Source organism: Oreochromis aureus, linkage group 7, assembly GCF_013358895.1.
Source record: "Oreochromis aureus strain Israel breed Guangdong linkage group 7, ZZ_aureus, whole genome shotgun sequence".
In the NCBI taxonomy this organism is placed as follows: domain Eukaryota; kingdom Metazoa; phylum Chordata; class Actinopteri; order Cichliformes; family Cichlidae; genus Oreochromis; species Oreochromis aureus.
In genome coordinates, this window is record NC_052948.1 from 666,920 (window position 1) to 694,476 (window position 27,557).

Below are 27,557 nucleotides of genomic sequence, written 5' to 3' on the forward strand. Positions count from 1 at the left end.
GGCACAGGGGTCTGAAAACTCGCTAAATATAGCTAACCAACGCAAAATAAAACAACAAAGTCGCTAAGTTGGCAACACTGCAACCAGACGGTTAAATGTACCGCGGTTTAGTTCCAAGTGTTCAGATAAACAAACTTTATTTGTGCCTCCGCTGAAAAAAACAGGTCCTCAGAGTTCACCGAGCTGTCGTCAGCGTTAGGGACCGTCTGCGTTTGGCAGCGATGACACAAAGTGAAAGTACGATCCGAGTGCCTGCAGGTGCACAGACGACTGTAGATCATGTGTCTTTAAATATCGATACACACGTTTATAATTGTTTTAACTGGGGTTGCAGCACTAATGATGGCGCGGTGGTTGGTGCTGTCGCCTCACAGTAAGGGCCCGGTGTCAGCATCTGTGGATATGTAGGCTTCATCCCGCAGTCTTAACATGTGCACCTCAGGTTATATGGTCATTTATAAACTGGGTGTAAATGATTGTCTGTGTCTGTGATGGACGGGTGACCTGTCCTTAACAAATACGGTAGTATTAAGGTAACAATCAGCCAGACATACAGGAGCTGGAGGACGAATAACAAGACATGACACTGTGAACTAAGCTGTATATATATATATATATATGTATATGTTTGATGGACAAGAAAAGTTTTCTTATGAACAAAAAGAGTGGAAAGCAAAAGATGTGTGTTTGTGTGCAGCTATCTCAAAATGCCTCGTGTTACGTATTCTATTCACTTTAATTTAAAAAAAATAGCTGACTTTGGCCCAAACTAAAGTTTTTAAAAGCCTTTCCCTTTGGCATGTACTCGTCTCTTATCATCTTTGCTGTAATGGAATTCTCCCATTAGTTAATTAATGTCTGTGGTAATGGTAAAAAACGCCGTCTGCAGTTAGTTTGGTTAGCTGACAAAAGGATAACATATATGTGGGCACACAAACCACATCCCAGTGAGGCTTTTAGAAGTAAAACTGAAAGTGTTCAAGACTGCATAAGGTAAAACAGTTCAGGAACCAGGATGAGTGAGTGTGATCTGCAGTCCCTCAGACAACACCGCTCTAAAGTTCTGTAGTGGAAGTCACAGTTCATCGCTGTATCCACAAATTGAGGTTAATACTGAACCATGTAGATTTTAAAAAAGAACATATAAACGAAATGACGAAACATTACTGCCTTCTCTGGTCACAGACTTGATGAACAGTAATCAGGCACAATATTGTAGTCTGACAGATCAATATTCTTTTTAGGAACACCATGTCCTCGGGGATAAAGAGCATTCAGCTTGTTATCAGCATTACATGCTTAACTTATGCATACAGAGGTATAGCTTGTAGTCTATATTACAGCAGCATGACTCTGTAGTAACTGTGCCTGCACTCTTGATCTGTCACCCATTGGATTATTTCTGGAATCATTTTTAATGCTGGCTTCAAGTGCAGTTCTTCTAAGAAGGAAACAAAACTGTGCAAAGTTTATGAAACGTTACTGCATTACTAATATTAACTAGAAGTGAAAAAATTATGAACCTCTGAAAAGGTACAGCCGTACCTTTTCAAATTAAAGTAAGTCTTTCCTAAGTCTTTCAAATTTTTGTTTGTTTAGAGCAGGGGTCCCCAATCTCAGTCCACGAGGGCGGTGTCCCTGCAGGTTTTTTTACTGAATCATATTCAGGCCTCTGGAGAACTTCAAGACATGTTGAGGAGGTAATTTATCCATTTAAATTTTTGTTTGTTTAGAGCATAAAAAGGCAGTTAATTGAAAGGATGAAGAAGTGTTGTGTCTTCACATAACAACATTAGACATGTTGTTTCTAGTGCCCTGGTGCAAAAACGCATGAAAAATCTGAAAACATGCAAAAGACAACATAGACTGACAGGCATAAAATAGTCGTGTTGCACCAACAAGGTGATTCCCAAAGAACTATTAGCTTAACACCTGCTATATCTCAGTGTGATGTGCAGTTTGCCCTTCAAAAAATATGAACGACCTGGACAGTTGGAGGAAAAAGAAGAAGTGGCATGTCTAAGAGAATATTTGCACCAGGTAAACAATATCTGAAAGTCATGAGAGAAAATTCAGCAAAGACCTGACGCGGATTCAGAGAGATGCATCTGCCCCTTCCGCTGATCCATCTCCTCTTCATCAGAAATGGTCTCAGTGGGAGGGTGGCTGTGAAGAAGCCATCCTCAAGGAAGGAACACACGAAGGCTGAGGTGTGCCAAATTACACAAGAGCCAGGCTGAAACTCGGTGGCTATGGATCCTATGGAGTAATTCATCTGTTCAAAATATTGGAGGGAGGGGATCATAAGAGAACTATAACTGTGGGTGTCAGTGGTTTGGGGCTGATGTTGGGGAAGTTGTTTGAATGATCAATGCAGAAAAGTGCAGCCAGATTTTGATCCATCATGCAACACCATGTGGAAAGAATCTGTCGATGGCTTCAATATTTTAGCACAACAATGATCCCAAACATAGAGTATATTTACATGTGTGCTTGTCCATGTTTCAGTACAAATATAAAGAAATGAGGGGCAACTCAAGACTTTTGCACAGTGCTACATGATTTCAGCACACATCAATTCCATTTTAAAAAGCAGAGGAAAAGCTTGATGGAAGCAGATGTGTTAAACTGTCACTGAAGCCGGTACGAGAGTAAACGAGCTGAGCCTGCAGCCAGACTGCATGCTCGAGTCATGCATACCAAACCACAATATCTGCACCTGTTCATCACACGTTCATGTAGATAAGTGTGGTTATCATAAACCTTGTTCTTGTGTGCGTGACCTTAGATGAAACTCGACAGATACAGATGGTCCACTGTGCCTTTTTTCAAACACATCTATTCACAGAGGATTGTTGCCAGGTGTGATCAGTCCAGCTATCACCTTGTGCCTGGGCATTATGATAAAGGCCGTCATATTCTTTTGGTTCAGATTCAGATTATGCCGTAGTCGTTTGTCTTTGTGCGCTGAGCCGAATGGCTGCGTCGTTTCCAGCACAGTTCTTGGTCACTCTCAGTGTCGCAATATCAGCAAATATGGCACCCAAGCAAGCTCATAAATCACATCACACAGCAATTCTTTATTTGTCATTTATTTATTCCTTTCATCTTTTTTCTGTACTAGATTATTGCAATCTGGTTAATTCACATTCAAAAAGCAGTCGTTGACCAGACGCACTGAAATCGATGATATTTATTTTTTTACAATAACCATTATAGGCCCCATAGAGACTGGAAAACCCAATCCAAAAAAAGAAACATCTGTATGGTTTTCTGCACTTTATTTTTGTTTTCATGTCTTTTTGTTTTCATAGTAATTACAAAAAGGAAAAATATATATAACAATAATCATAAAAAGGATCATTTTAGGTAGGGGTTTAGGAATATTACGACTGGCAAACAATCACAACACAGCACAAGTACCTACTTACTGCAAGAAATGAAAGGTACAAAAATGAAAACAAAAGCAAAGAGGCGCATATGGAAAAGGAAAAATCAAAGAAAACGGCACCTATGAAGTCGAATACAATAAGCGACCGAGGGGACGAGAAAGTCTACAGTCTATGAAAAACAAAAAAATCCCAAAACAAAGGCTGTTTTCTTGCTTTTTTTTTCTTTTCTATTCATTAAAAAATAAAATAAATTGCATGACCTGGGGAGTGATTGGTGGAAGGGGGGAGATGGGGAGGACGAAGAAGCTGGTGGGGGTTTTGGCAGGGACAATAAAAAATACTGCACGTACAATACCTTGGTTCTCTTTCCTTCAGCTAGCACTCGCCGCTTTCCTCACCCACTTTTTCCTTTCTTTATTTAATAGCATATCCCATTAATATTCCTTTCCCCCGCTGCTCCTAATAGCCGCGCCCAGTGGCGCGATCGTTAGAGTTTTACATGTGAGTAGCAAATGACACTTTGATTGGCTGTGATGTGGAGATGGGGGTCCCCCGCCGGCTCTGGGTCGGGGGCCCCGGCTGAGCTGCGAGATCCTGCCGAGCCTCGGTCTCACTGCGCGTGCTGACTCAGTGTGTGGTTCTGCAGGGAGAGGGCGAGAGGGAGAGATAGGGAGAAAAAGTGAGAACACATGATGAGAGAAATAATGGGCTACATGAGCGGAGTGCTTTCCACTTGCCCCCCCACCCAATAATAGAGCAGAAACACAACCGCCTCCCACAGCACAGACAGCGAGGCCTCCTCGCTCCTCCATACGTAGGTTGACGAAAGAAGGGAACGGGAGGGAAACGACTCTGCGACGTACCGGTCGGTGCAGCGCAGAGCCTCACATGTGCTAACGGGAAAACAACCGAGGGAAAAGAAAAATGGCAGTTTGAAAGCAATTTAAACACCAAGCTTAACACGCGGCTCTGCCAACAATAGATCAACAACAGATCCGACATTTTTGCAGACGGAATAGAAAGTCCATAGGACCAACTCAAGGCCGTGTAGTATTTGGAGCGCCTCGGTTTGCTCATCAGGGCCTTGAAACCCTCGTGGCTTTTCATATTGTGATTTAAATTTTACAGAAAGTGTTGCCATGACTCGGAGAAACATTCACATCCCTCCAAACACATCAACGCACTACACATCAATACATCATCACAAATGCAAAAAGAAAAATCCACCTTTTTTCAAAATGAAAATTCACACCAGCTCAAAGAGAGACTGAAGATGTGACCTCGAGGTAAAAACTGAGACGATGGAGATGATGGACTGAGGCCGAGCAGAATGAAGGTGGACGTACAGCACAGTGAATGCAAAGCTAGATGCACACGTGAAGGTAAGCTGGAGCGTGCACAACTCTCACTGGGGGTGTTAAACACACACAGAAACATGCTTCATGTTCTCATCATCTCACACACACACACACACACACACAGAGTCAGTCCTCTGTTCCATATCAGATACAAACAGCATCTGAACTCCTGATAATCTGGATTTGCCAGTTTTGGAACTTAGCTAGCATAACATCTCGAGCTGGGGAGTTACTCTGTGTGTGTGTGTGTGTGTGTGTGTGTGTGTGTGTGTGTGTGTGTGTGTGTGTGCGTGCATGTAGGGAGATGGCTGGAAAGATTTTTTTGGAAATGAGTGTGTGCATCAGAGAAAATTCCACTAGGATTTTTTCCTCCTCCTCATTTTCCCTGGATGTTACTGCTTTCTCCCTGTGAAATTTTCTCTCTCACACTCACTCACACACACACACACACACACACACACACACACACACACACACATTTCCCAGTGAGATCTTCCCAATCAACGCCCCCACCCCCACCCTTCGCCACCACTAAAAGCAGCTTTCTCAGATTAATCGTTGTGTCTCACAGATAGGCCCCACTATGGATAGAAAAAAAGGACAAAAAAGAGGAGGGGATGGGGGGTGAACGGAACAGCGAGGCGAGGAGGGGATGGGGGGGGGTGAACAGCGAGGATGTGGATGGGGACAGAAATGTGAAGGATTATACGTGCTTTGGGGTTGATAAATACTTATTTGTCATTCTATGGCCCTTATCTTGCTGAGCATGTTTTGTTGAGCCCTTTGCTGTGTGTGTGTGTGTGTGTGTGTGTGTGTCTGTGTGAGAGAGAGAGAGAGAGAGAGAGAGGGAGAGAAAGAGAGAGAGAAAGGGAGACAGAGGCTATGTGTGTGCTGTACGACTGTGTATGTGTGTTTAAGAGTCTCTGTCACTCGGCTTTAGAGGCCAAGCTACCCTGTCCAGAGCAAAGCAAAGGATATTAATGCCCTACACTGGAGAGCCTTCTACACACACACACACACACACACACACACACACACACACACACACAGTACCACATGCAGGGTCTCACAGAAATGGATGAGCAAATGAGGAATATAACGAACGGGACAGTGAAAAACAAGTGTGTGTGTGTGTGTGAAGGACTCTCTAGTGAGGAGGGAGAGCTCACTGGGAACCACTGACCCCATTATGATAGAGAAACCCTCTCTCTCTCTCTCTCTCTCTCTGCCCAACTACTGCGGCTCACTCTGTCGGCCTCGCTCGTCCTCTGCCTCTCTGCCAAACTGGCTGAATTTCCTCTTCCCACCAGAAGAGGTCAGGCTCACTCCTCTTTATGTGACAGAGAGGAGAATTTGTCCACTGCTCATGTGTCCAGTGTTCACTTGTTCATTTCCTAAAGGAGCACCATGCATATCTGGTTTTTGTCTCATATATGAGGCCGTATATGAGACATTAAAAAGGGGAATGGAGACGAGGAAGAAAAGTAAATATGATGAGGATCAAAACTAGGAAAAGGAAAGCAGAATGGAACTAAAGAGGAAAAGAGAGAGTGTCTGTTTTCCCTCAGGTTCTTTGGGTCCAACTGCTGCTGTATTGATTTGTAGATGAAGAAACAGATGAAAAGGAAGGACAGAGGACGAGGAGGGAGGAACAGAGGGAGGGAGGCTGCGGTCGCTCCCCAGAGGGCCTCACGGCGCTGCAAAGGACTGCTGGAAATAGCCCAAAGGAGAGGAGCAAGGAAAGGAGGAAAGAAAAGAGAGGGAGGCATCAGGGAGGAAGGTAACGAAGGGACGGATGACAGTCTGACACGCTTCGTACAACACACTCCCCGACAACTCCTCTTCATTTACGCAGTAGTCGGGGGCTTGCTATCGATTATGCAGCCCTGTAATCGATCAGTGTGTGTGTGTGTGTGTGTGTGTGTGTCACAGTGTGACATCTGCTCTACAGCACAGTAATTGATATATTCCACAGAAAAAGGGTGACAGAAGAAGGTACGAGTGGAGAGAATAAGGATGTTTGTAAATTTTTAAATAAACTTCAAAGAAACTCCACCTGTGTTATTTTCAGAATAAAAGCTTTTCAGCAAAGTGAACAGAGTTTGTCCCCTAAATTTTGGGAACGTTTTAAAGTGAAACAGCTGAACCGACATTTGTAGTCACAGTAATTTATAATATTTTAATTAATTATGAAAAAAAAATTGTTTTAAACTGAGGAAACAACAAAGACGGCATAAATAAAAGCAAACGTCTGTCGTTATGTTTGAGCTGGTTTTTTACATTTTGGTGTATTTTACTGCAAATTTCCTGAAAGGTTTGATTTAAAATGCAAGTGAATTCTGAATTTTATTTGATCTTTTAACCGAGGACATTGGAGACGTAGCAGGAATCCAGACACAGACACAAGCTACACCTTTCTTGGCTGCTACCTCAAAGCACATTGTGCGCTGTCGATCTTGCTTACTGCACAATAACATGTAATATTTAGTAGAGATGGCACGATACCACTTTTTTATGTCCGATACCGATACCGATATCATAAATTTGGATATCTGCCGATACCGATATGAATCCGATATAGTGTGTTTTTAATCAATAAAACAGTTTTTAATATCTTGCTGCATTTTGTATAAGTTCATACTCAAGTTTAAATAAACAACAACACTAAAGCTATTCTGTTATACCTGTATGTAAAAAATACACTGCACCCAAAATATTTCATAGTTCAGCAACACTGATCAATCTAATAAACTTAAACCTGCTCCATCCTCCCTATTCTGGTATTTTAAAGAGTACTTAGCAGAAATATTAAGCAACCTAACTAATAGGGTTGCAAAACTCCCAAAAAAAAATAGGGAACCACCCCCACCCTCCACCTCATGATGCTTAATCAATGTAATCAACTTTAATTTGATGCAGGGTGAAAAAAATGCACAGAAATAAATTATTTTTCAAGAATAATTAAATAGATTCAACATCTTTCTTCAACAGAATTGCAGACTGCACAGATGGTATCTTCCCAAAGGAAAAAGTACTATAGCTTACTAGGGTATATTAGACTTAACAGTTACTATATACAGTAATGGACTTCTATACATTTTACATCAGATTAAAACTTTGGGTGTAAGATTCAGATAATTATTTATTAAAAGCTAGACATTTTAAATGAGAATAAGAAAGAAAAGTATGTCTTTGTGCCCCTTTTCCTGTTAATGCCCTATCGGCCCCCTGGCTAAACTTTGCTAGATCCGCCCCTGCACAGTTACCAGCCGTCAGCTACGTAGAAAAGGATCCTGGTGTAGAAAGTAATATTAAATACATTCTAACAACAGCTTATCAAGCTTAAACGTGCTGCTGTTGTTCAGCCGCTGGTTTTCTCTTTCTGGCACGAAGTGGGCCAAAAACAAAGAAGAGAGACGGACTTCGCGACAGAAAAGCCGATCAGCTGATCATTGATCAGTTTCACGATTGAAGTAGCAGCAGCAGAGGGAGAGAGAGGCAGTTGCTCCATATATCGGTTGTAAAGCTTAACATGGGAGCGCTTTACAAACATTCAGAGATGAACTTACACATTGCTTTACTTCTCTCTGGGATAACTTCCTCGGAGATGAAATGCTGGTTTGGTAGCGAGGCTACAAATACACACAGCAATCGCATACTGCTGCAACGTGCTACGGTTATGAGCCGAGTTACGCCGTGTCGCAAGTTTTGTGAGGTGTTTTTTTTTATATTTAATGGATCGGATTATATTTTTATTTTTCAGCGATATCCGATCCAGTAATTTAGGTCAGTATCGGACCGATACCGATACGTAATATCGGATCGGTCCATCTCTAATATTTAGTATCTACTGTTAGCTAGTTTATTGTGATAGTGTTGTATTTATTATGTTGCTCTTTTTTGTTTGTTTTCTCATCTGTTTTTTCTTATCCCCATACAGGTGATCCAGGTGTTTTGTTTGTTTTTCTTTCTTTTTTTTCTTTTTTTCTCTCTTCCCCCTTTCTCACCATCTCTTCTCCCCTCTATTTTTCTTTCTCTCCCTCTTTTTCTTTCATTCTTTTTCCCTGTCCTATCCCCCAGTCATGTCTGTCCCATCTGTAACAACCAAAAAATCAAATCAAATAAATATATAATTAATTATAATAAAGGTCAATCAAATGGACCAATATGGCAAGGCCATGATGATCCACTTGGTAAAGTAAATCTGCTTGGCATCTTTCTGGGCCTTCAGACAACAATTCTGATGGCTAAAGATCCAAACGGGACAGGCAAAAAAAAAAAAAGAATCCAGACTGGCCCAGTCGATACACAGGACTGTCAAACTGCTTAGAGAGAGCAAGGCTAAAGCCTGCAGAGCCACGGGCCCGGGGGAAATATGGCCCTGTCGCATTACCCACGCTGACACACACAAACAGGAACAGATTCATAGACTTGCACTCACGGCTAAGGCCACATGTACACACACACACACACACACACACACACACACACACACACACACACACTCGAAGGAAAACCAAAAACAAGCAGAACAGAAAACTAGAACACACACAAGAACACACAGCCTCATGGGGAACAGATAGAGATAAGGGAAAATCTAATCCTATCTGCTGTCTACACCATTACACACACACAAAAATGGGGGTGCCTTTGTGTTGGGTTATAGAGGGGGGAGGAGCGCCACCGCCGCCTCTAATATGTACGTGTATGCACAGGCGCATGATGGTTGTTAAGCCCGGTCAGCTTCATACAGAGAAAACAGTCGAGAAGTCTGTGCAGCTGTACCGTTTCTTTGGCTAAGTCAGAGGTACAAACTTTACTGTTCTGTAATGATGTAACAAGTGCACTTTGAAAAGCAGGTGCCAAGTGTGTAATAGTCACAGGAAGAGGAAGCACTGCTGCTGGAACAATGCCGTGTGTGCTGCCTCCACATATGAGCGTGTGTGTGTGTGTGTGTGTGTGTGTGTGTGTGTGTGTGTGTGTGTGCGCGCGCGCGCGCGGGGGGGTAAGTGGAAGCAGTACACATACTGTGTGTGTGTGTGTGTGTGTGTGTGTGTGTGTGCGCGCCCCATCTCTGTTGCTGTTTTTAACACCAAATGAAAAATCACCTCAGTCGTCTTGTGCTCTTCTTTGGGTTCAGTGTATTTATAGCTCCGAGCTGACACTCTTCCAACAGCATGAGCACATCCATGTCTGTGTGTCTGCGACGAGCAGATGGGCCGTCTTAGTCCTCTTCCTCTGCTCCCTGGCTCGTCTTTAGCCCCACCTGTCCAGGACAGGATGCTGCCTCGGGAGCAGTTCAAAAATAAACGCACCCCCTGCCCTTAACGTCCCGCCGACACGTATTCCCTGCTCTCCTTCTGCTTTTCCATGCCTCAGTCTTATCTCTCTATAGCTCTTCCTCTTATTGTAAAGAACACACGATTGTCAAATGATCAGAAAGACCTCCTTCACTCCCGTCTCTTTCCAAGTCACGATGATCACCGACTCCCCCACTACACTGTCACCACACCCAGGGTGACTCCTCTGACCGTGTCCTGTTTGGAGGGCTCCCTCCCTTTCTTTCTCCCACAGGGACTTCCCCTCTCCTGTTGCTCCTGGCCCGTGCAGCCAGGTTTGGACCGGTACGCAAAACCCAAAATACACTCACAGCATGAAGGGCACGCACAAACACAACGTCAAAGACAAACACGATTGACTCTCCACCAGATTCGCAGCAAAGGCGGCGCCTCCCTGCTGGAAGCTGTTACACAAAATAGGAAGTGACCTCACCTCCAGCAGAAATAACCGATCATTCCCGAGCACCGCACGACACATCTGAGTCACATCATTACGGAGAAAAACGTGCGCTGCTTCAAGTGAACCATCGCTCTCATCCTCACGCACACAGCGCGCTCTCAGTGCTGAGGAATGCGGCGCTCACACACAGTAAAGTTTAGTGCCAGATGACCACTGGTTAACAAAACACACAGAAACATCCTCACTAACACACATGCACACAAAATGTCAACAGACAAGCAAATAAATGGAAAGGGAGAGGTTAAATAAATGCACAGACACGATTCATCCGATACATGCGCTCGCAATTCAGCAGAGCGTGCTGGTCGTATTACCCAAACCCCATGAATCCCTGAGGGGCCAGCTTTTTTTTCCTTTCATTTTTAGTGGATATGACCAAATGACCAAAGATCAACGTAAAATAATGGATGAAAGGTGAGGGGTTGAAGCCATACATGAAGAAATGGGGATATAAGTGAACGTAAAGCTGCAGATGAAGATGATTAAACAGAAGCTGTTTTATAATAAATATCAGATAATCAAGAAAGTCACATGTATTTCAGTGTTGAGGAGCAGAGAGAGAGAAAATGTGCCTGGAGAACAAACCAACCAAACAATAGTTTTTATCCTTCATTTTAACGACTTAAGTAATGAACATCTAACAGGCTGAATCTCCCAATTTAACCAATAAAATATGCTCCATACCACGAGCTTCATATTTACTATGGGCTTTCTTTTTGTACACTGTATTTAAAGTTACTCCAGCAGTGGCTTTTAGTCTAAAAATGAATCACATCTGTAAAGCCGACACATGGAAATGAAATGTGAGGACGCAGCTTCTCTGTTGTCAATATTTGCTGGTGTGTGACAGTAAACTGAACATGTGTGACTCATCAACTGCTGCCTGCTGAAGAAACGTCTGTGAATAAAATAAGTCATAGTGAAAAAACCAGGATACTCTGTAACAACTCCAAACTGCTACAGTTAGGTGATGCATTCAAAATGTATTTACAGTGTTTCTAAGCCATTTACATGTAAAAGCAGTGAAGAGTGAACGAGAGGAAAAGGCTCTAGTCAAGGTCCCACTGACTGTTGACACAATAATGTCCCAGGTAATCAGACTTACAGAGACCAACGGATGGACGGAGGTGCAGTGTGTTTGCGACTGCCTATATCTGCCACAGTGTGTTTTGGCAGAGCTGCTACAGCACAATACTACAGTGCCTCTTCTGTTCTATGACACATTGCTGCTGTTTACCTGTCACACACACACACACACACACACACACACACACACACCCCAAATGACAGGAACCCGGTCCAAGCTGTTAGGACCCCTCCAGGCGTTGGCTCACATAGTGTCATTCCGTTGTATTTGTCCCTCCGCTTCATGTGCATCCATTTGTTTATCGCACCACATCAAAGTGACTTCGTGGTAACTACAGCCTCTGTGATTGCTGCTGCCGATGCCTTTGACTGTTTTACGATTTTACATCCCTGAAAGCATAAATGGGAACGCATGCACACATACAGGTGTACTCTCACCCCCTCATTGACATCTTTCTATTATGTAAATGCAACATGAACATAATGTGCTTTGCATTCACAGCGTGTAACGATGAAGACTGCACTAAGTTCCTACAGTGTTAACAGCCACAGACACAATTTGGATTCAATTTTTCCTGGGGGGCGGCGACCGGAACATTTTTCCGACTTTCCTTTTAACATATTTCTGTTGATATATTTAAGCTGCTTCTGCTTCAACCTTTAAACTAATATAATAAAAATGCCTTTTATTCAGAATAATTGTAGTGCTCTAGCATCAGTAGTAGCTGAGGTCGTATCAGCAGACGTGTTACTGTAATCAGCTGTCTCTGTGTGTCCGCATCTCCACCTCTCTCTTTGGTTTTGAATCACTTTTTCCTTCTGTGTCTTCTCCCTGCTGAACAACAACAAGTCTGGGGATTCAGGGACATCACTGTGTGTGTGTGTGTGTGACTGTGACTGTGTCTGTGTCCCAGGTCCCCATTCTAATAACACAGAGTCTCCCAGTGAGCAGTGGGGCAGCTGAGTACGCTCCCCTGGAACGCCACGGGGATCTACGGATCAAATTCACACACACACACACACACACACACACACACACACACACACACACACACACACAGCATCAAGGAATACACGGATCAGAGAGTATACACAAAGACTTGATATGACACTGAACCAAATGCAACACCCAGATACACACACACACACACACACACACACACACACACACACACTATTGCCAGTTCAGCCACATCCACACCTTTCCATAATTCAGTCAGAGCGAGGCAGTGAGGCTCTCGGATTCACACAAAGACAAAGACAACATTATTCACAGACAGACTACTAAACACAGCTCATTCCACATTGTGCTCTAATACCAGCAGCAGGCAGTGAACACGTCTCCCAAGATATTCCTTGCTTTGTATTAACTACCAGGAGCAGAGCTTTTTTCATTAGTTTTGCTATGAGGGCACAGATTTACATATTTTCTACTTTCTAGGTAGATCCAACATGCAGCACCTGATGAAGAGCTGCACCATTGTCTTCATGCTGCTGTACTCAGTAATATCATTGCATCGTCTGTGACGTTTGGAAGCAGCAAACCTAAAATCTGTAGAGTTCTTTGTTTTTACACTTCTGCTTCTGTATTTCGGTCATTTGTCTGCCTGCTTACTGTCACGCAGTCATTACTCTATGTGTATATATGTGTATAGAAACCAACACACAAACAAAAGGACCCCCCATCCATCTTTTTATTCATCTGACCAGCGATTCACCCATCCAGCAGTGTTTAAATATTTACTAGAGCTAAAGGAAATGATGTTGCAAAACAGATGAGGGGAAAAAAGTGGGTGATTTAAACAAAGCGAGGCACAGAAGGAAGCATGGAGGGCAGACGCTGCAGTCTAGCACCCCCTGGAGGCTGAAGACGAATGTGACGATCAAGATGGCTATCGGGAACGAGGGAGGGAGTCAGAGCTGACACAGAGCTGAACGACTGTTTAGAAACATCCACAAGAGGGAAATACAGCCTTCAGGATTCATGCGACTACCGTTCATAATGTACATATTTGCATGTACATAACGCAGTCTAAAACACAGTATAAGCTACGTTTGGTAGTTTTTAAGAATGTATATCTATTAGAGGAGCGAATGTAAGTCAGCCTTTTAACACAGATACAGTGATGCTAATTAGTGAGAAAAAAAGGAGCAAAGCAGGAAAAGAAAGAAAGAAAACTGAGAGAATGAGAAAGTCGTCTGTGAAGTCTGGGAGTAAAGGCAGAGAGAGATCCAGAAGGACCTCACTGATCAGGGCCACAGCATTTTTTATTTACACACCCACAGACACACACCAAAACATCTCTTATTTACCAGCTTACGTCTGCACTATTTATGGGGCGCTGGGGAGAGGCACAGAAGAGAGGAAGAGAGGAGAGGGGCTAAAATATGCATAGGGGCTGGTTCTTCTGGGACGGCGGCGGGGAGTCAGAGCGAGGGAGGAAGACGGGAAGGGAGAACGAAAAAATTTGGGTATGTGTGTGTCAGAGACAGACAGAAGGATGTGAGCGATGAAGGAAGCCAGAACTTTGTATGCAAAGAGAGAGACAGAGACGGAGAGAGAGGCTGAAGGAGTGCAGTCAGAAGGGAGAGAGGATGATGCAGCGGCGTGTCCGTGCTGCAATTACCCTTGGGGTGCAATTGTGTGTGCGTGTGTGCACGTGTGCGCAAACAGAGAGTGAGCTGGACATCATATGGCCCCTCGGAGGGGCTGAAAGAGGCCAAAGCCTTTTCTAGCCGGCCAACCAGCCTTCTTCATCCATCCGTACCTCATTAAAACACGCACGCATACACACAAATTACATCTATTCCACTTACTCTCTCAGTTCCACGCACACACACGGAAACAGCTAGCAGTGGCATTAACCTCCATGGTTGTAGCTCTCCATCTCCCCCAGTCAGCCTTTCTGTCTAGCCCACTTAGAGAGACCTCCCATGGGGCAGTGGAGCTGTGGCAGGTCAGGCTCGGGCTGCAAGTTTTCACACACACATACTCACACACACTTGGGTCAGGACCAAAGAGTAACAAGATGGATATAGCACCAGTGCAACAGCCAAAGAGGAGGAAGGAGAAGGAGCGGGAAAAAGCTGAACTGAGCTGGAATGAAAGAAAGAAACATCTCAGCTAAGGTGATGAACCAGACGTTTTCTATAATCCATGTCGGAACTCGATACGAGGCAAAATAATGGTGTGAAATTAAAAAGCAAGCTAGTCTGATCTGAACTAAAAACAGGCAAATGTTTAACTGGGCTAAAATAATCATTTTAAAAACGAGCATTGCAACACCTTGTTCTTCTTCTGTTAACATCATTAAATTATGAACAGGAAATGTTAAAGCAGACCAAACACAAACGTTCACGTGTTTAACGAGGAAGCGTCTGCCCACGGCGTCTCCACACAACCGAACAACAATCGTTTCAATTCATCACTCTGTGAAGATCCTGTGACCTGGTCAGACGGCAGGAGAGAAATCATCTGGTATAAGAGTGTGTGCATGCATGCATCTGTGTGTGTGTGCGTGTCTGTGTGCATCTGTGTGTGTGTGTGTGCGTGCATCTGTGTGTGTGTGCGTGTGTGTGTGCATCTGTGTGTGTGTGTGTGCGTGTCTGTGTGTGTGTGTGTGTGTGTGTGTGTGTGTGTGTGTGTGTGTGTGTGTGTGTGTGTGTGTGTGTGTGTGTGTGTGTGTGTGTGTGTGTGTGTGTGTGTGTGTGTGTGTGTGTGTGTGTGTGTGTGTGTGTGTGTGTGTGTGTGTGTGTGTGTGTGTGTGTGTGTGTGCGTGTGTGTGTGTGTGTGTGTGTGTGTGTGTGTGTGTGTGTGTGTGTGTGTGTGTGTGTGCGTCTGTGTGTGTGTGTGTGTGTGCGTGTCTGTGTGCGTGTGTGTGCGTGTGTGTACGTGCAGAGAACGAGGGAGGTGTGAGCGGTGCCTGTGTGTGGACATTAACCGACAGGGTCCAGCAGTCACCCTGCTGTTAAATGGACTGGCCAGCCATATGCCCACCACCACTGGCCTTATATCATTGCCACTTTGTGTGTGTGTGTGTGTGTGTGTGTGTGTGTGTGTGTGTGTGTGTGCAGAGCAGCTGGGCCTTGCCAAAACTCATATAATCACGATTACAAAATGTTTTCTTTTTTGTTTTTTTGAGTGTATTTCGCTGTTTTTCGGACTTTCTTCTCTCGCCGACTCTCTCAGTTATCGATGAAGCCAGTACATTGTTCATTATGGAGTTAACATAATACATATAATACTGCTTCTTTGACTGATTAAACGTCAGCTGTGTCATTCTGAGGCCAATAAAGATGTAATATATGAAACAGAGAAACAGGAAAAAGCAGCGCACCAAGCAGACGTGTGACACGTGATGATGGTGCTTCTGCAGGTTTAAACACAGAATGAGAAGTTTGTACGTTTTCACTCATCCCATTTTATGGAGACACACTGACCCACAAATAAAAGCTAATTAAAACTCCAAAGTGTAAATATTTAGTATTTTATGTGGGATTAAATCCTGTGTACGTCTCACATACAGATACATCGATACACGATGTCACGATGTTTCACCGCTAACAGTAACCATGTTTGACTTCTCAGCTGCCAAAGGCGTCAAGAGATGGACGATGACAGGAAGGTTTACATCATCACAGACCTGGCCACAGCTGGTCCAGGACCCACTCTGGGGTGACTTATATCCACTCATCTCTTTCACACACACACACACTCAGTGTGTCTCGACCCTAATAACACGAAGCATGCCAGAACCCTGCCAGACCTCATGAGGAAAGATGGAAAAAGAGGGACAAAAGAATGCAGAGATAAACAGGAACGATGTGAAAGAGGAGATGCGAGGAGATACTGACGTCAGTGAATGTTGAGGAACAGTGAAAGAGAGAAGGTGGGAGCGTTTGCCTCGTTTAGGATATTAGCACCTCCTTGTACAGTCACTGTTCCTGGGCCCAAAGTTCATTCACTACAGTGTGCTGCAGCAACGTCTGCACTATTTTAATAATTTACCTGGAACAGTACACAGATGGGAAAATTAGGTCAATGTCAACACAGAGATAGAATGAGGGTGTCCTACCTGTAGTTCTGTCTGGAAAAAGAACTTCTGTGGACACTGGGAACAGTCGTAGATCTTGTCTTCCTGACCGTGGACGGCAAAAATGTGTTGCTGGAGCTTATTGGCCTGCACAAACACTAAGAGAAGAAGAAACACAGAACAGGTTACGCAGCGTTTATTAGATGAGGTCTTTGTGTCTGAATAGATTCTACAGGCTTCCTCGGTCCTGTCTGACTGGGGGTGGGGGGGCAGTCGGCCTGCACCTGAAGGATAGAGAGCAGTCCTCTGAGGACGCCAGTGTACACATCCTGGACAGAGACGACAGACTAGAGTGAAAGACGTTGTGGAGCCGAGCCTTTTTGTGTAATGCTGACCTGACTGTCATGTATTTGGCTCCATCTGCTTCTATTAAGGACGTCAAGGACAGCCCAGCCTCTCGCTGATACTGAAGACACTCGCTGAGTTTGCAGACGGTATGAAAAAGACTCAGTGGAAGGATAAACTTCAAAGCTAAATAAAAAGTATGTTTTCACATGTTGCAACTTGAATAAACTTATTCTATTCAGGCACTCCCACTCTCTTTGGGAGCTATTTCACAGTAAGTAAAGCAGTCACTAGTATACGTCTTAATAATAAAATAGCACTCCACTCTCTTCTATTTATGTGTCCTTTCTTAATAAAATATCTAAATGTTTGATGGGATATTTGTGCTGGTTGCACCAATCAGTTGTAGCCTAAATCTGATGGTGCCAGGTTACATTTTTAACAGCATACACACACACACAGTGAACCTTTCTCTTCAGGTTATTACATAATAAATGTATATACTGCCCATCACCTGAGGCAGTTATTTCTGCACGACAGTAAACCTCGTGTTTTTCATGATGTTCACATCTGGGTTTATGTTGAATTTCATGTTGCTTGACTGATGAGAGTTTTAGATGAGAAAGGACCCACAGGTGACAAAGGCTTCCCACCAGTCATGATGCATTTCAATCATCCAGGTCAGTAAATCCCAAAAGGTTGATCGTATTCATCTGGACGTTTCAGTGTCACTCGACAGGTGACCAACGTTTCCTTATAAACAGCACATCTGCACAATGATTCCAGTTCCAGTCATTGTGCAGATGACAAAGGCTTCCCACCTGTCATTGCATCTCAATCATCCAGGTCAGTAAACCAAAAGGGTCACCTGGATGATGATGAAACATTTCTCCCACTTGAAACGTCCGGATGAACAGGATCATCCTATTACAATTCCCATCAGTCAGTTAACGTATGCAACCAAACAGAAGTCCAGCTGCCTTCTAATTAACTGGTTAGGATTAACCAGTAATCACTGGTTAGGATTATCCAGTGATTACTGGGACTCAAAGATATTTCACCACCTGAAGGGGAAGTCCAGCTACGTGTGGCCAAGGGTGTCAAATTCAAGTTGTATTACTGAACTTTACTGTAAGACACGTCGGCCTAGTCGTGACTCAGGGCACTCAAAGTTCTCCTACATGTTGTTTTGGGAGAGTAAGAATCAAAACTGACACTTAGTATACACTATAAATACCCCCCCAACCCCACCACAGTTAGATACAGCCAAAGCAAATGAAGGTTGACTGGAAAGGAGGGAACATATGGGACAGAGTACAGCGAGAGAAGGAAAGAGAGAAAACAGGAAGAGCTATCCTCAGAGACCGTGTGCTATTTATCAATAAATTATCTCTCCTTTTTTTAACTTCCGCTCCGTCTCATACACTTTTTTCCTTCTTTCTCTTCCCTTTGTTTCAGTAAACTTTTGGTTTTCGCTGTGAGTGTGTATGTGTTGAATTATTAAGCCTCCCCACAGGAGTGGTGCCCATCTTACTAATTCATAAGCCACCAAGGAATAGAGTTAAAGTTTAAAGCGTTTGTGTGTACCTGGGGGGTAGGCACACAACACAAGACAAACTCAACAACCGAGAGAGGGAAAGAGAGCAACGCAGAGCCAGGCACAGAGAGGGAGATGGAATGAGAAGAAGAGAAAGCAAAGGTGCTGACTTAGTTTCTCCTAAAATAGGTGCTGAATGAAAGTGTGAACACCGCAGGCCTAATGTGGTCATCCAGCATTTTGTTTCTGCCCTCCAGTGTATTGCAAACGTTGAAAGTACTCCATATTCGACCGGTTTGGAGACATTACTGTGTTCACATCTGCACACACACACTTCTGGTAGGGGCTTCTTTAGCTGTGGCGCCCTGCTGCGGGATCGCTCCCACAGTTTGAAATGTTAAAACAATGAATATTGCAAAATCTGAAAAGCCAAAGCCGTTCCAGCACATTTACTGAACGGCGTAAGCGACGCAGAGAGAGACGGCTCTGAGCCGCAGCAGGTACTGGAGCTGGTAAGGATGATTAAAGTGCAGATATTAACTTTACCAGGCTGAGCACACCACTTTGGCTTTGAGACCGTTTTATTTAGCACACAGTAAAACACAAAACAGCTACGACATTTTTCTTTCCGCCATCACTGATGACGCGGCAGATTTTCCACCAGTGAAGCATCTGTACAAGCACAGCACCAACACGAAGAACAACAGTCACCTGTCGTGTACGTCATCAAATTGATGAAAAACTGATGAGGTTTAAAATCAAAGCAAACTTTGGACACAGAGAAAAGGACTCGTCTGTGCTCTTGTCCTTGAAGGTAAATGTGTGAGTTTGCCTCTCACCTGTGAAGCAGACGGGACACTTGAAGGTACCTCCCATGCCTTCGAAGCTGTGCTCTATCAGGTGGCAAAGCAGCTTGGCAGGTGAATCAAACATCTGGTTACACAGCTTGCACTCATGATTGATGCCTTCCTCTGCAAATAGGAGACAGACACGCGTGTGGAGGCCGGATTAGGCAACATAACACGGGAACATATGACATGATATCAGAATATTAATACAACATGCATGGTGGATGTTTTCTGTGTCCTCTGTCACACTCTGTGTGGACACAAGGTTTAAACTGTTTACCATTCCAGTATTCATAACAAGGAAGTTTGAAAGGAACACAATTTGTTTACATTTCTTAAGTAATATCTGTGAAATGATGTGAGGCTGTAGTTTGAGCAGAATTGAAAGGACAACGTACGGAAAACTGAACTGAGAGACATTATCCTACTCACGCACCGAGAAGAACCAAAATCTTTCCCAGCTGGTAATTGCCTGTCTTCCCCATCGGGTTTGGGGATGATCTACCCCTCCTACAGCTATCCCTTCCCTCCCTCTGTCCTCATTATCTGTCCTTCCCCACTGCAGTCACTCAGCCATCCCTCACTTCACCCATTCCTTCCTGTGTCCCCCTTCGTCTCTCTTGGTCCATCACTCTCTGATTAATTGGTGCGGCTTCCAATTCGCACTTCTCGCTTCATGCGACAGTATTCGGATTTCCTTTGTAAGACTCGGTCACGCATTACATTTTGTTCACTATCAATGTATCAAATTCAAATTAAGATTGATCAGTTTGTGACAGCCGCTAACTGTTTTTCATAGCTCGTCACAGGCCGTAGGCCTGAAACAGCAGCACTGTGATGTAGATGAGAGATAATGAGCTCGCTGCGTAAACATAAAGAGTTCTGAACAGAGATTAAATGTAAATATCATCGAGCGTATCTTTATCACACGAGCTGCGTCATCAGCCTTCGTCCTCTCTAAGGGATTATAGCAGTGTTACTGTCTATTTGAAGACTGCGTGAGTGACATCACAACACCCACGGTGAAAGGTGGGCGTCAAACACACACAAACACACACATGCACACACGTGCGCCCCTTGACGATCAGGTCTCCCGCCCGTTGTCCTTATCACCATTGTACCACACAGGACAGACGCCCCACTCGCCCACACACACAAGCGCACCAGAGGCCCGTACTGCCCGGAGACATCAGATGGCGTCTTCTGTGGGCCAATCTGTGACCTCCTGAGGAGCTGCACACACATACACACAAACATGCAAACGCACAGAGAGCGCGATCTGTGTCTTTTCCCTTTTTTGTCACTTATCTTGTGTCCTGTAAGTGCAAACGTCCACACACACACACCAACACGGCAAAAGAGTCTGTGGAAGTTCAGCGTCAGAGCTGCAGGGGATCGCAAGGTTAATAACGTCTTCAATCACACATCCATGACACCCATACTGACTAATACACACAAGCATGCACACACAGATTCCTATCTCTCTGTGCCTCAAAGGCCGACACAAGGGTGCCCTAATCCCGTCTCAATAGCCACGGGGAGGTGTGTGTGTGTGTGTGTGTGTGTGTGTGTGTGTGTGTGTGTGTGTGTGTGTGTGTGTGTGTGTGTGCCACATGGGCTTATGTGAATGAGATGGTATGCGCCGTGGTCCTGGACCCCAAACATCCCCGTTCCCCCGCACACACACAAACCTCAAAGGCTGCTGGGTTGTGTGGGGCGCCAGAGTGTCCGAGACACACTGAGACAGATAGAGGTTCATTATCATTTACTAGGAGATTGAACCAGCAGGAGAGAGTCACATGGAGTGAGGCGCACAGAGAGAAAAAGGTAGAGAGAAAGAGGCGTGTGCGGCTCTACCAGCTGAATCAATCGTCACGTTTCACATTTTCAGTATTTCCTTAAAAGTATGCCTTTATTTAACAATGCATCATTTCAGCTGTACAGAAGGTGATATGGAGGCAGAGGGCCAACACTGTAAGTAATGCCTACGCGTCAGTGATCTCAGCATGTGCACGCTTGTGTGCATGTGTATTGGGGGGCTCTGTCGAAGCCACCTTAAAGCTCGTGTCCTCAGTGGGGGCAAAGCTCTCTTCAGAAGTTGCATCGCACTCTCCCACGCTGCCAGGATCAGAGGAGCGGTCAAACATCAGTCACCCTCACATGTACACAACATCAGCGCTGGTCCAGGTTATTGTGTACGGGACACAGTTGTTGCAGTTACACAAACACACATCATTGCACTAATCAAGCAAAGTTGTTATGTTTCTGTGAAGTTGACAGTTAGGTGGGGAATTCCTTTTTAATCCAAGTCATCAACGAGGGTTGTAAAACGCATCATTCCTTCACGATGTGATAATCTTCTTTTCTGTTTTTAGCCAATAACGTTCCAGCAGGGAGATCTAAGAGTAAAAAGGACTTTTGTGCACAGATGACATCAACAAAAACAGAATTACAAAAGAAACCTTTGAAGCTAATTATTGGTCAATCAAATGTAGGGAGAGTAAAAAAAGTGGCCCAAAAATACGAAACTAGAGAAAGAGAGGGCGGCAAAACGCACAAAGAGAGAGAGAACTGAGGGGAAACAGTGAGGTGCAGAGAGATAATTGGGCTGTCCGGCACAAGGGCATGGAGAGAGGCCTCCATCGCCCGTGTGTGTGTGTCCCATGAAAGAGTTCTCTTTTCTGACAAATACATTGTTTTGATCAGTGTGTGTGTGGGGACCACTGTCTCTGTTTGCTGTCCCCCTCTGAGACACAGTCCGTGTGTGAGCATGTGTGTGTGTATGTGACCCATAGTGAGATGACAGAGTCATAGAGCATCCTGCCGCTACACTTTGTCTCACAGAGTGCATTTGATCCACCAGCGCACACACACACACAGACACACAACCCTGGGAGGCCTGTGCTGGGACAGAGAACACAGGGGAGAGAGGGATGAGAGGGAGAGAGGCAGGGTGAAGGTTAGGACTCTGAGTTTGTTACCACCCAACACAAAATTAACTTTTTTCTGCTTTTTAAATGCACATCAAAGCAAATCTATGCTTTCAAATGTAAACCACAGTTATTGGTGGAACATGGAATCAGTAAATCGTGCTCTTTTTAATCGTAGTCTTTAAATAAATATCATGCTGCTATACTCTCATTTTTAAATGTGCATTGTCTAACATTTATTCTGCCATGTGTCAGGAACTCTGTCTCCTGTCTGTAATCGTACATTTATCTAACAGCATTCGATTAGCATATCAGACAGAAGGACAGCAAGGAAAGACAGCACCAACTACAGTGTGATCGTAAACGAGACAACGCTGGAACCACACACACAACAACTGGTAAAGTTTCGCCTCAAAGAGGAAATGTCAGCAAGCGAGGAAACATTGTGAGGACAGAACTGAGTGCAGTATGTGTGGATGGCCAGAAGGCAGCAACAAGGAGGGACACAAGTCCACACTGCAGTCACACTCATCATTACAATTCCTCCACCACCACATCCCCATTGCTCATGCTCTCCCTCAGTCTCATTGTCTTGTTACCCACCTCTCTCTCTCTCGCTCTCTGCTAATTGACGAGAGGAGAAGGACCAGGTGGCATCATACCGGTCTCACACACACACGCACACACACACACACACACACACAGACCCCTGCAGCATGCAGCAGAACATAAATGAGCTCCTTGGTTTGTGTTGGGGGTGACTCCCTAAGGCGCTGCCTCTCCTCTTACATACTGCACACATCTACATGCATACACAAATATCTGAACCCTTTCTTAGTCTCGGCTGGGGACTCCTTTGGGTGCCCGGCCCCCACATGTCCTAAGCTCGCACCTTCCCCCTCCCTCTCTCTGTGAATGGCTGCTGGGGGTCTCTGGGGTATCTACCCTCCATTACTGGCCTTCCCCGTTCCTGTTCCTGCACCCCCCCATCCCCAACCCCAAACTATATGAATGTGGGTGTGTGTGTGTGAGAGCAGTAAAATGTGTGTGTGTTTGGTCCCTGGTGGTGTAAAGGCCGTAAACCAAGCCAGGTGACTGATGGGGAGGACGGCAAGGGAGAGGCAGCAAGATAAAGGGAAGAAGGAGGAAAGCGAAGGAAGGCTGTGTGGAGAGGAAAGGAGAGATGACGGGACGGACGGGGAGCGAGCAACACAGGCGTCGGGAGAAAGAACGAGCGCAGCAAAGAAGAGAGCAGTGGACGGAAGGAGGAGGAGGAGGAGTATGCACCTCTCTGGGGGGCTCGCTCAAGGTGTGTTTCCATGGCAACCAGGGGCAGGGGGGGCGATGCGCGGGGTGTGAGCTTGACCCATTGGTAGTGTGGGGGCTGGAGAATACACACATGCACACACACTCGTAGAAACACACAACCTGCTGCAGTGCTGGAGGGGTCCCAAGAGTGCCCCCACCTTTACTCACCCTCTCCCTCTCTCTCATACACACAAACACACACACAGAGGAAGAATGCTGCAGTGCTGAGGTCCCGCGAGTACACAACACCCACACACATTCTCCCTCCCTCCCTCCTCTCATCTTCCATTTTCCCTCTCTGTTTCCATCACTCTCTCTGTGAGGTAACTGTTAATATTTTCATCATTTGTTTACTCCTCATGTGACTCTGTGGATTTTTTACATACTGCTGAATGAAGATGGGAGGCTGAGCTACGACGCCTGATCTGTTCATTTAAACACATCCAGTCTGCTTTCAAATGTTTAAACGCACAATCTCTCACAAACGCGTGATGGAGACTGTAAAAGTGTCCGGTGCGGTGTCTGCTCGGCTTTGGTTTATTGGGCTTCCTAGTCCCTGTTCATCAAAGCCAAGCTGCTCCTGAAAGGTTAAAGTTCAGACAACGAGTAGCACAAACCACCTGCCATAATGCACACACACACACGTCTGGTTTGCTATCCTCGTGGGGTCCTCCCATTGACATAATGCTTTCCCTAGCTCCTTACCCTAACCATCAAAAATGAATGCCTAACCCTCACCCAACTGTAATCCTGACACTAAAACCACATTTTGAGTGTGAATAATGTCTTCAACCCCGTGGGGACCTGAATGTTGGTCCCCACCAACATAGGGAAACCGGTGTAGACACACACACACACGCACACACACACACACACACACACACACACACACACACACACACACACACACACACACACACACACACACACACACAGAGTGCTATACCAGCAGGTGAGCAACAAATCACAGTTGTCCTCACACACAGTAATGAGTGTGTTATCCTAATGCAGATACATCATGATTTGGTGTCAGTTCTATGGACTCATTCATGGTGTCTGTATGTGTACTGAATGGTTAATGGTAACAGTGGGCTGTGGGCAGAAACACTCGACTCTCACCTTTTTGACAGGCACATAAAGAGGAAACAAAAGAAAGGAGTGATGCTCTTTAAGTGCAATATGGGTCCAACTTTGGGCTTTTTTGGAAGTAAGGGTCCACTGGAATTTATGAACTACTCGTCTTTTTACAAGAGAGCTAATGTCTAAAGGGAGAAACAAGCTCTCACTATCAGCAGAAACCGGTAACAACTCAACGCTTCACATGAGACAAAGATGAATGAATGACTGAGTATCCTCGTCCCTCCTGCTCCTTCGCTCTGGACACGGTCAGATCCCGCAATCACTATTTTCAGCGAAAACACTCGTTCTCACACATTAATACACAAACACAAGCAGACAGACATATTATTGGCAGACAAGAGCAGCATATGGTGATGACCAGTTTGTGCACAAATTGAGCATATTTGTGTAGTGCAAAAGTGCATGTGTGTCTTGGAAGGAGACTGTGTGCATAATGTGCGTGTGTGTGTTTGTGTATAGCAGCTTGGATTTTCCCTATCAGATTACATAACAGTAGGAAGCTGGAGCGCTCGGTCCTGCCGAAGCCAAGTGCCTTCTCGCTAACACACACTCGCATGTGCGTAGATTTACACGGACACGCACACAGATCGTACGTCGCCGCCGTCTTACTGGTTGTGGGTTATTAAGGGATACAGTTACATTATGAACGCATGACTTTATTAGCGTCTGCTAAGCTGCACTCATATGTTTTTGTAGCAATAAGAAAATAAAAAGTTTTTGTGCTCGTGAAAAATGGGATTTTTTTACTGAATGAATTTTTAAAGATTGTCCGATTCACGTCATAAAAGGTCTCAAATATTTGAATCTTAATGCTTAAAATAAAAGTAAAGGAATGCAAAGAAGTCAGTGACACCAGCTGCACTACAAGATGCACGTTGCACTAAAGCAGCAGTTTCTTTGTTGCTCATGAGAGGAGATGTTAAAGCAGCGCTTTGATACTGAAACCCTGCACAGTTACAGACAGACACACCAACAGACGACGCTCAGTGTCATCTGGAGAGCACTTGACTGTAACAACAAGCAGCTGACATGTAAGTCTTTGTATTAGCATATGTAATTAGACTTTAATTAATATTCAGGAAAGGTGCACACATCATTGCTCCGGCCTTGGAATCATTGCTCAGGACTTTCACAGGAAAACAGGGAATTACCGCTTTCTCCAATAAGCACACAGAAAGCTAGTAACACACACACACGCGCACACACACACATGCGCGCACACACCTCTTTTTAGCTCGTTAGCAGGGATGAGAGTAATGAATGCAGAGTATATTTGTGTTTAGAATCTTAATTGAAAGCTTGAAAGTGGCCAAGAGGGAATAAGCCTAATCACTGTGTGTGAATAAACCATCAACACACACACACACACACACACACACACACACACACACACACACACACACACACACACACACACACACACACACACACACACACACACGCCTGCCACTCCCTTGGACAACATTTAAAACTGAAGTACCTGTCATTCTCTAGTCGTCCATTCTATCCTCACTCCTCCTGCTTTTTCCACGCTCACTCCGTTCTCCCATCTGTTTACATATGTAAAACCCAACTACAGCCCCCTGGATGCATATCATCAGTGTGTGTGTGTGTGTGTGTGTTAATCTGTTTGTGTTTCTCTGCTAGTTAAAGCTATAGCAGACATCCACAAGGACTTATAAAGGAGTTTATGGTGGGTTAGGGCATGTCCTTAATTAATTACTGGTATTTTTATTTTTACTACAGGTGTTTTTTATTCAGTCACAGCCTTTGCTGGGAATATTGTGAGTGTGTGATCCACAACTCATAGAAAAGAATCCATTTACAGGTAAAGTCTGCTGAATGACCTGCGAGAAAGGCCGACTGATGGGTCGGACCACACAACGCAGGTCTCAGATAAATATCTGAAAGGCACACACACACACACACACACACACACACACAATCATCAGTCTTCACAGGTTAAAAAGCATGTCTGTATCCAAGACTAATCACCAAGGCAACTGTAATCAAGGCTCTGATCTAGTTGTCAAGGTGATGGAGAGAGGGTCACCCCTGACCGTCTTTGCTTTTCTCTGAATGACTCTGTTTTTCAAACTGCTATTGATTTACATAGACATGAATATTAGAGTTTAAAATCCACGGCTGTGCGTATGTTACGCAGAGAGAGATGACAACGCCACAACGACGCAAAATGATGGGAAGTGCGATGGTTACAAATTCAAGAATCGCTCATTTTTAGGGGGAAATCTAAAAGAAATGTGTGTACGTGTGACTGTGTTTACCTCCCCACATCTAATCCTATCCTGCTGTTCAGTGGTGTGTGTGTGTGTGTGTGTGTGTTTCTTTAATCTGTGCTCCCAGGGGAAGTCAGGGGGAGCTAGTAGGCTTATCCTCACTGCATCTCTGCATCCAAATACCACTAAAAAGCTCAACGCCATTCCACAACAACTAAATTAACACACACTCACATACACACAAATACACACACTCACACAAAACGGCAGAAGAAAGCCTGAGAGACATACTTAGTATTCCTTTAACCAAGACTCCACCCTACATGCACCTCCTCTGAACACATGCTGAATGTGATGTTTAATAAAGCAGTTATTACAGGAATCAAACCTGAGAGCTTTTCAACAAAACAAGTCAAACTTTCAAACAGAACATCAGCTTCCATGACTGCTGTGGATCGTCCACATGTGATTTTTACTGTTAAAAAAAAAAAAGACAGAGAAAGGAGTAAGAAGAAGGAGGAGGAAGAGAGGAGCCAATAAGAGC

The 27,557-nt window shown here is 44.5% G+C and overlaps 1 protein-coding gene across 1 annotated transcript in view; it reads right to left on the reverse strand.

Moving 5' to 3' along the window:
- Nucleotides 1-3,457: 3,457 nt before the first annotated feature.
- znf423 (zinc finger protein 423) overlaps nt 3,458-27,557 on the reverse strand; it is a 142,575-nt gene continuing 118,475 nt past the window's right edge. The window contains 3 exon segments of the mRNA XM_031748942.2: nt 3,458-4,032; nt 16,711-16,826; nt 19,390-19,521. Coding sequence (XP_031604802.2) covers nt 4,003-4,032; nt 16,711-16,826; nt 19,390-19,521 — 278 coding nt within the window. The 3' untranslated portion in view covers nt 3,458-4,002.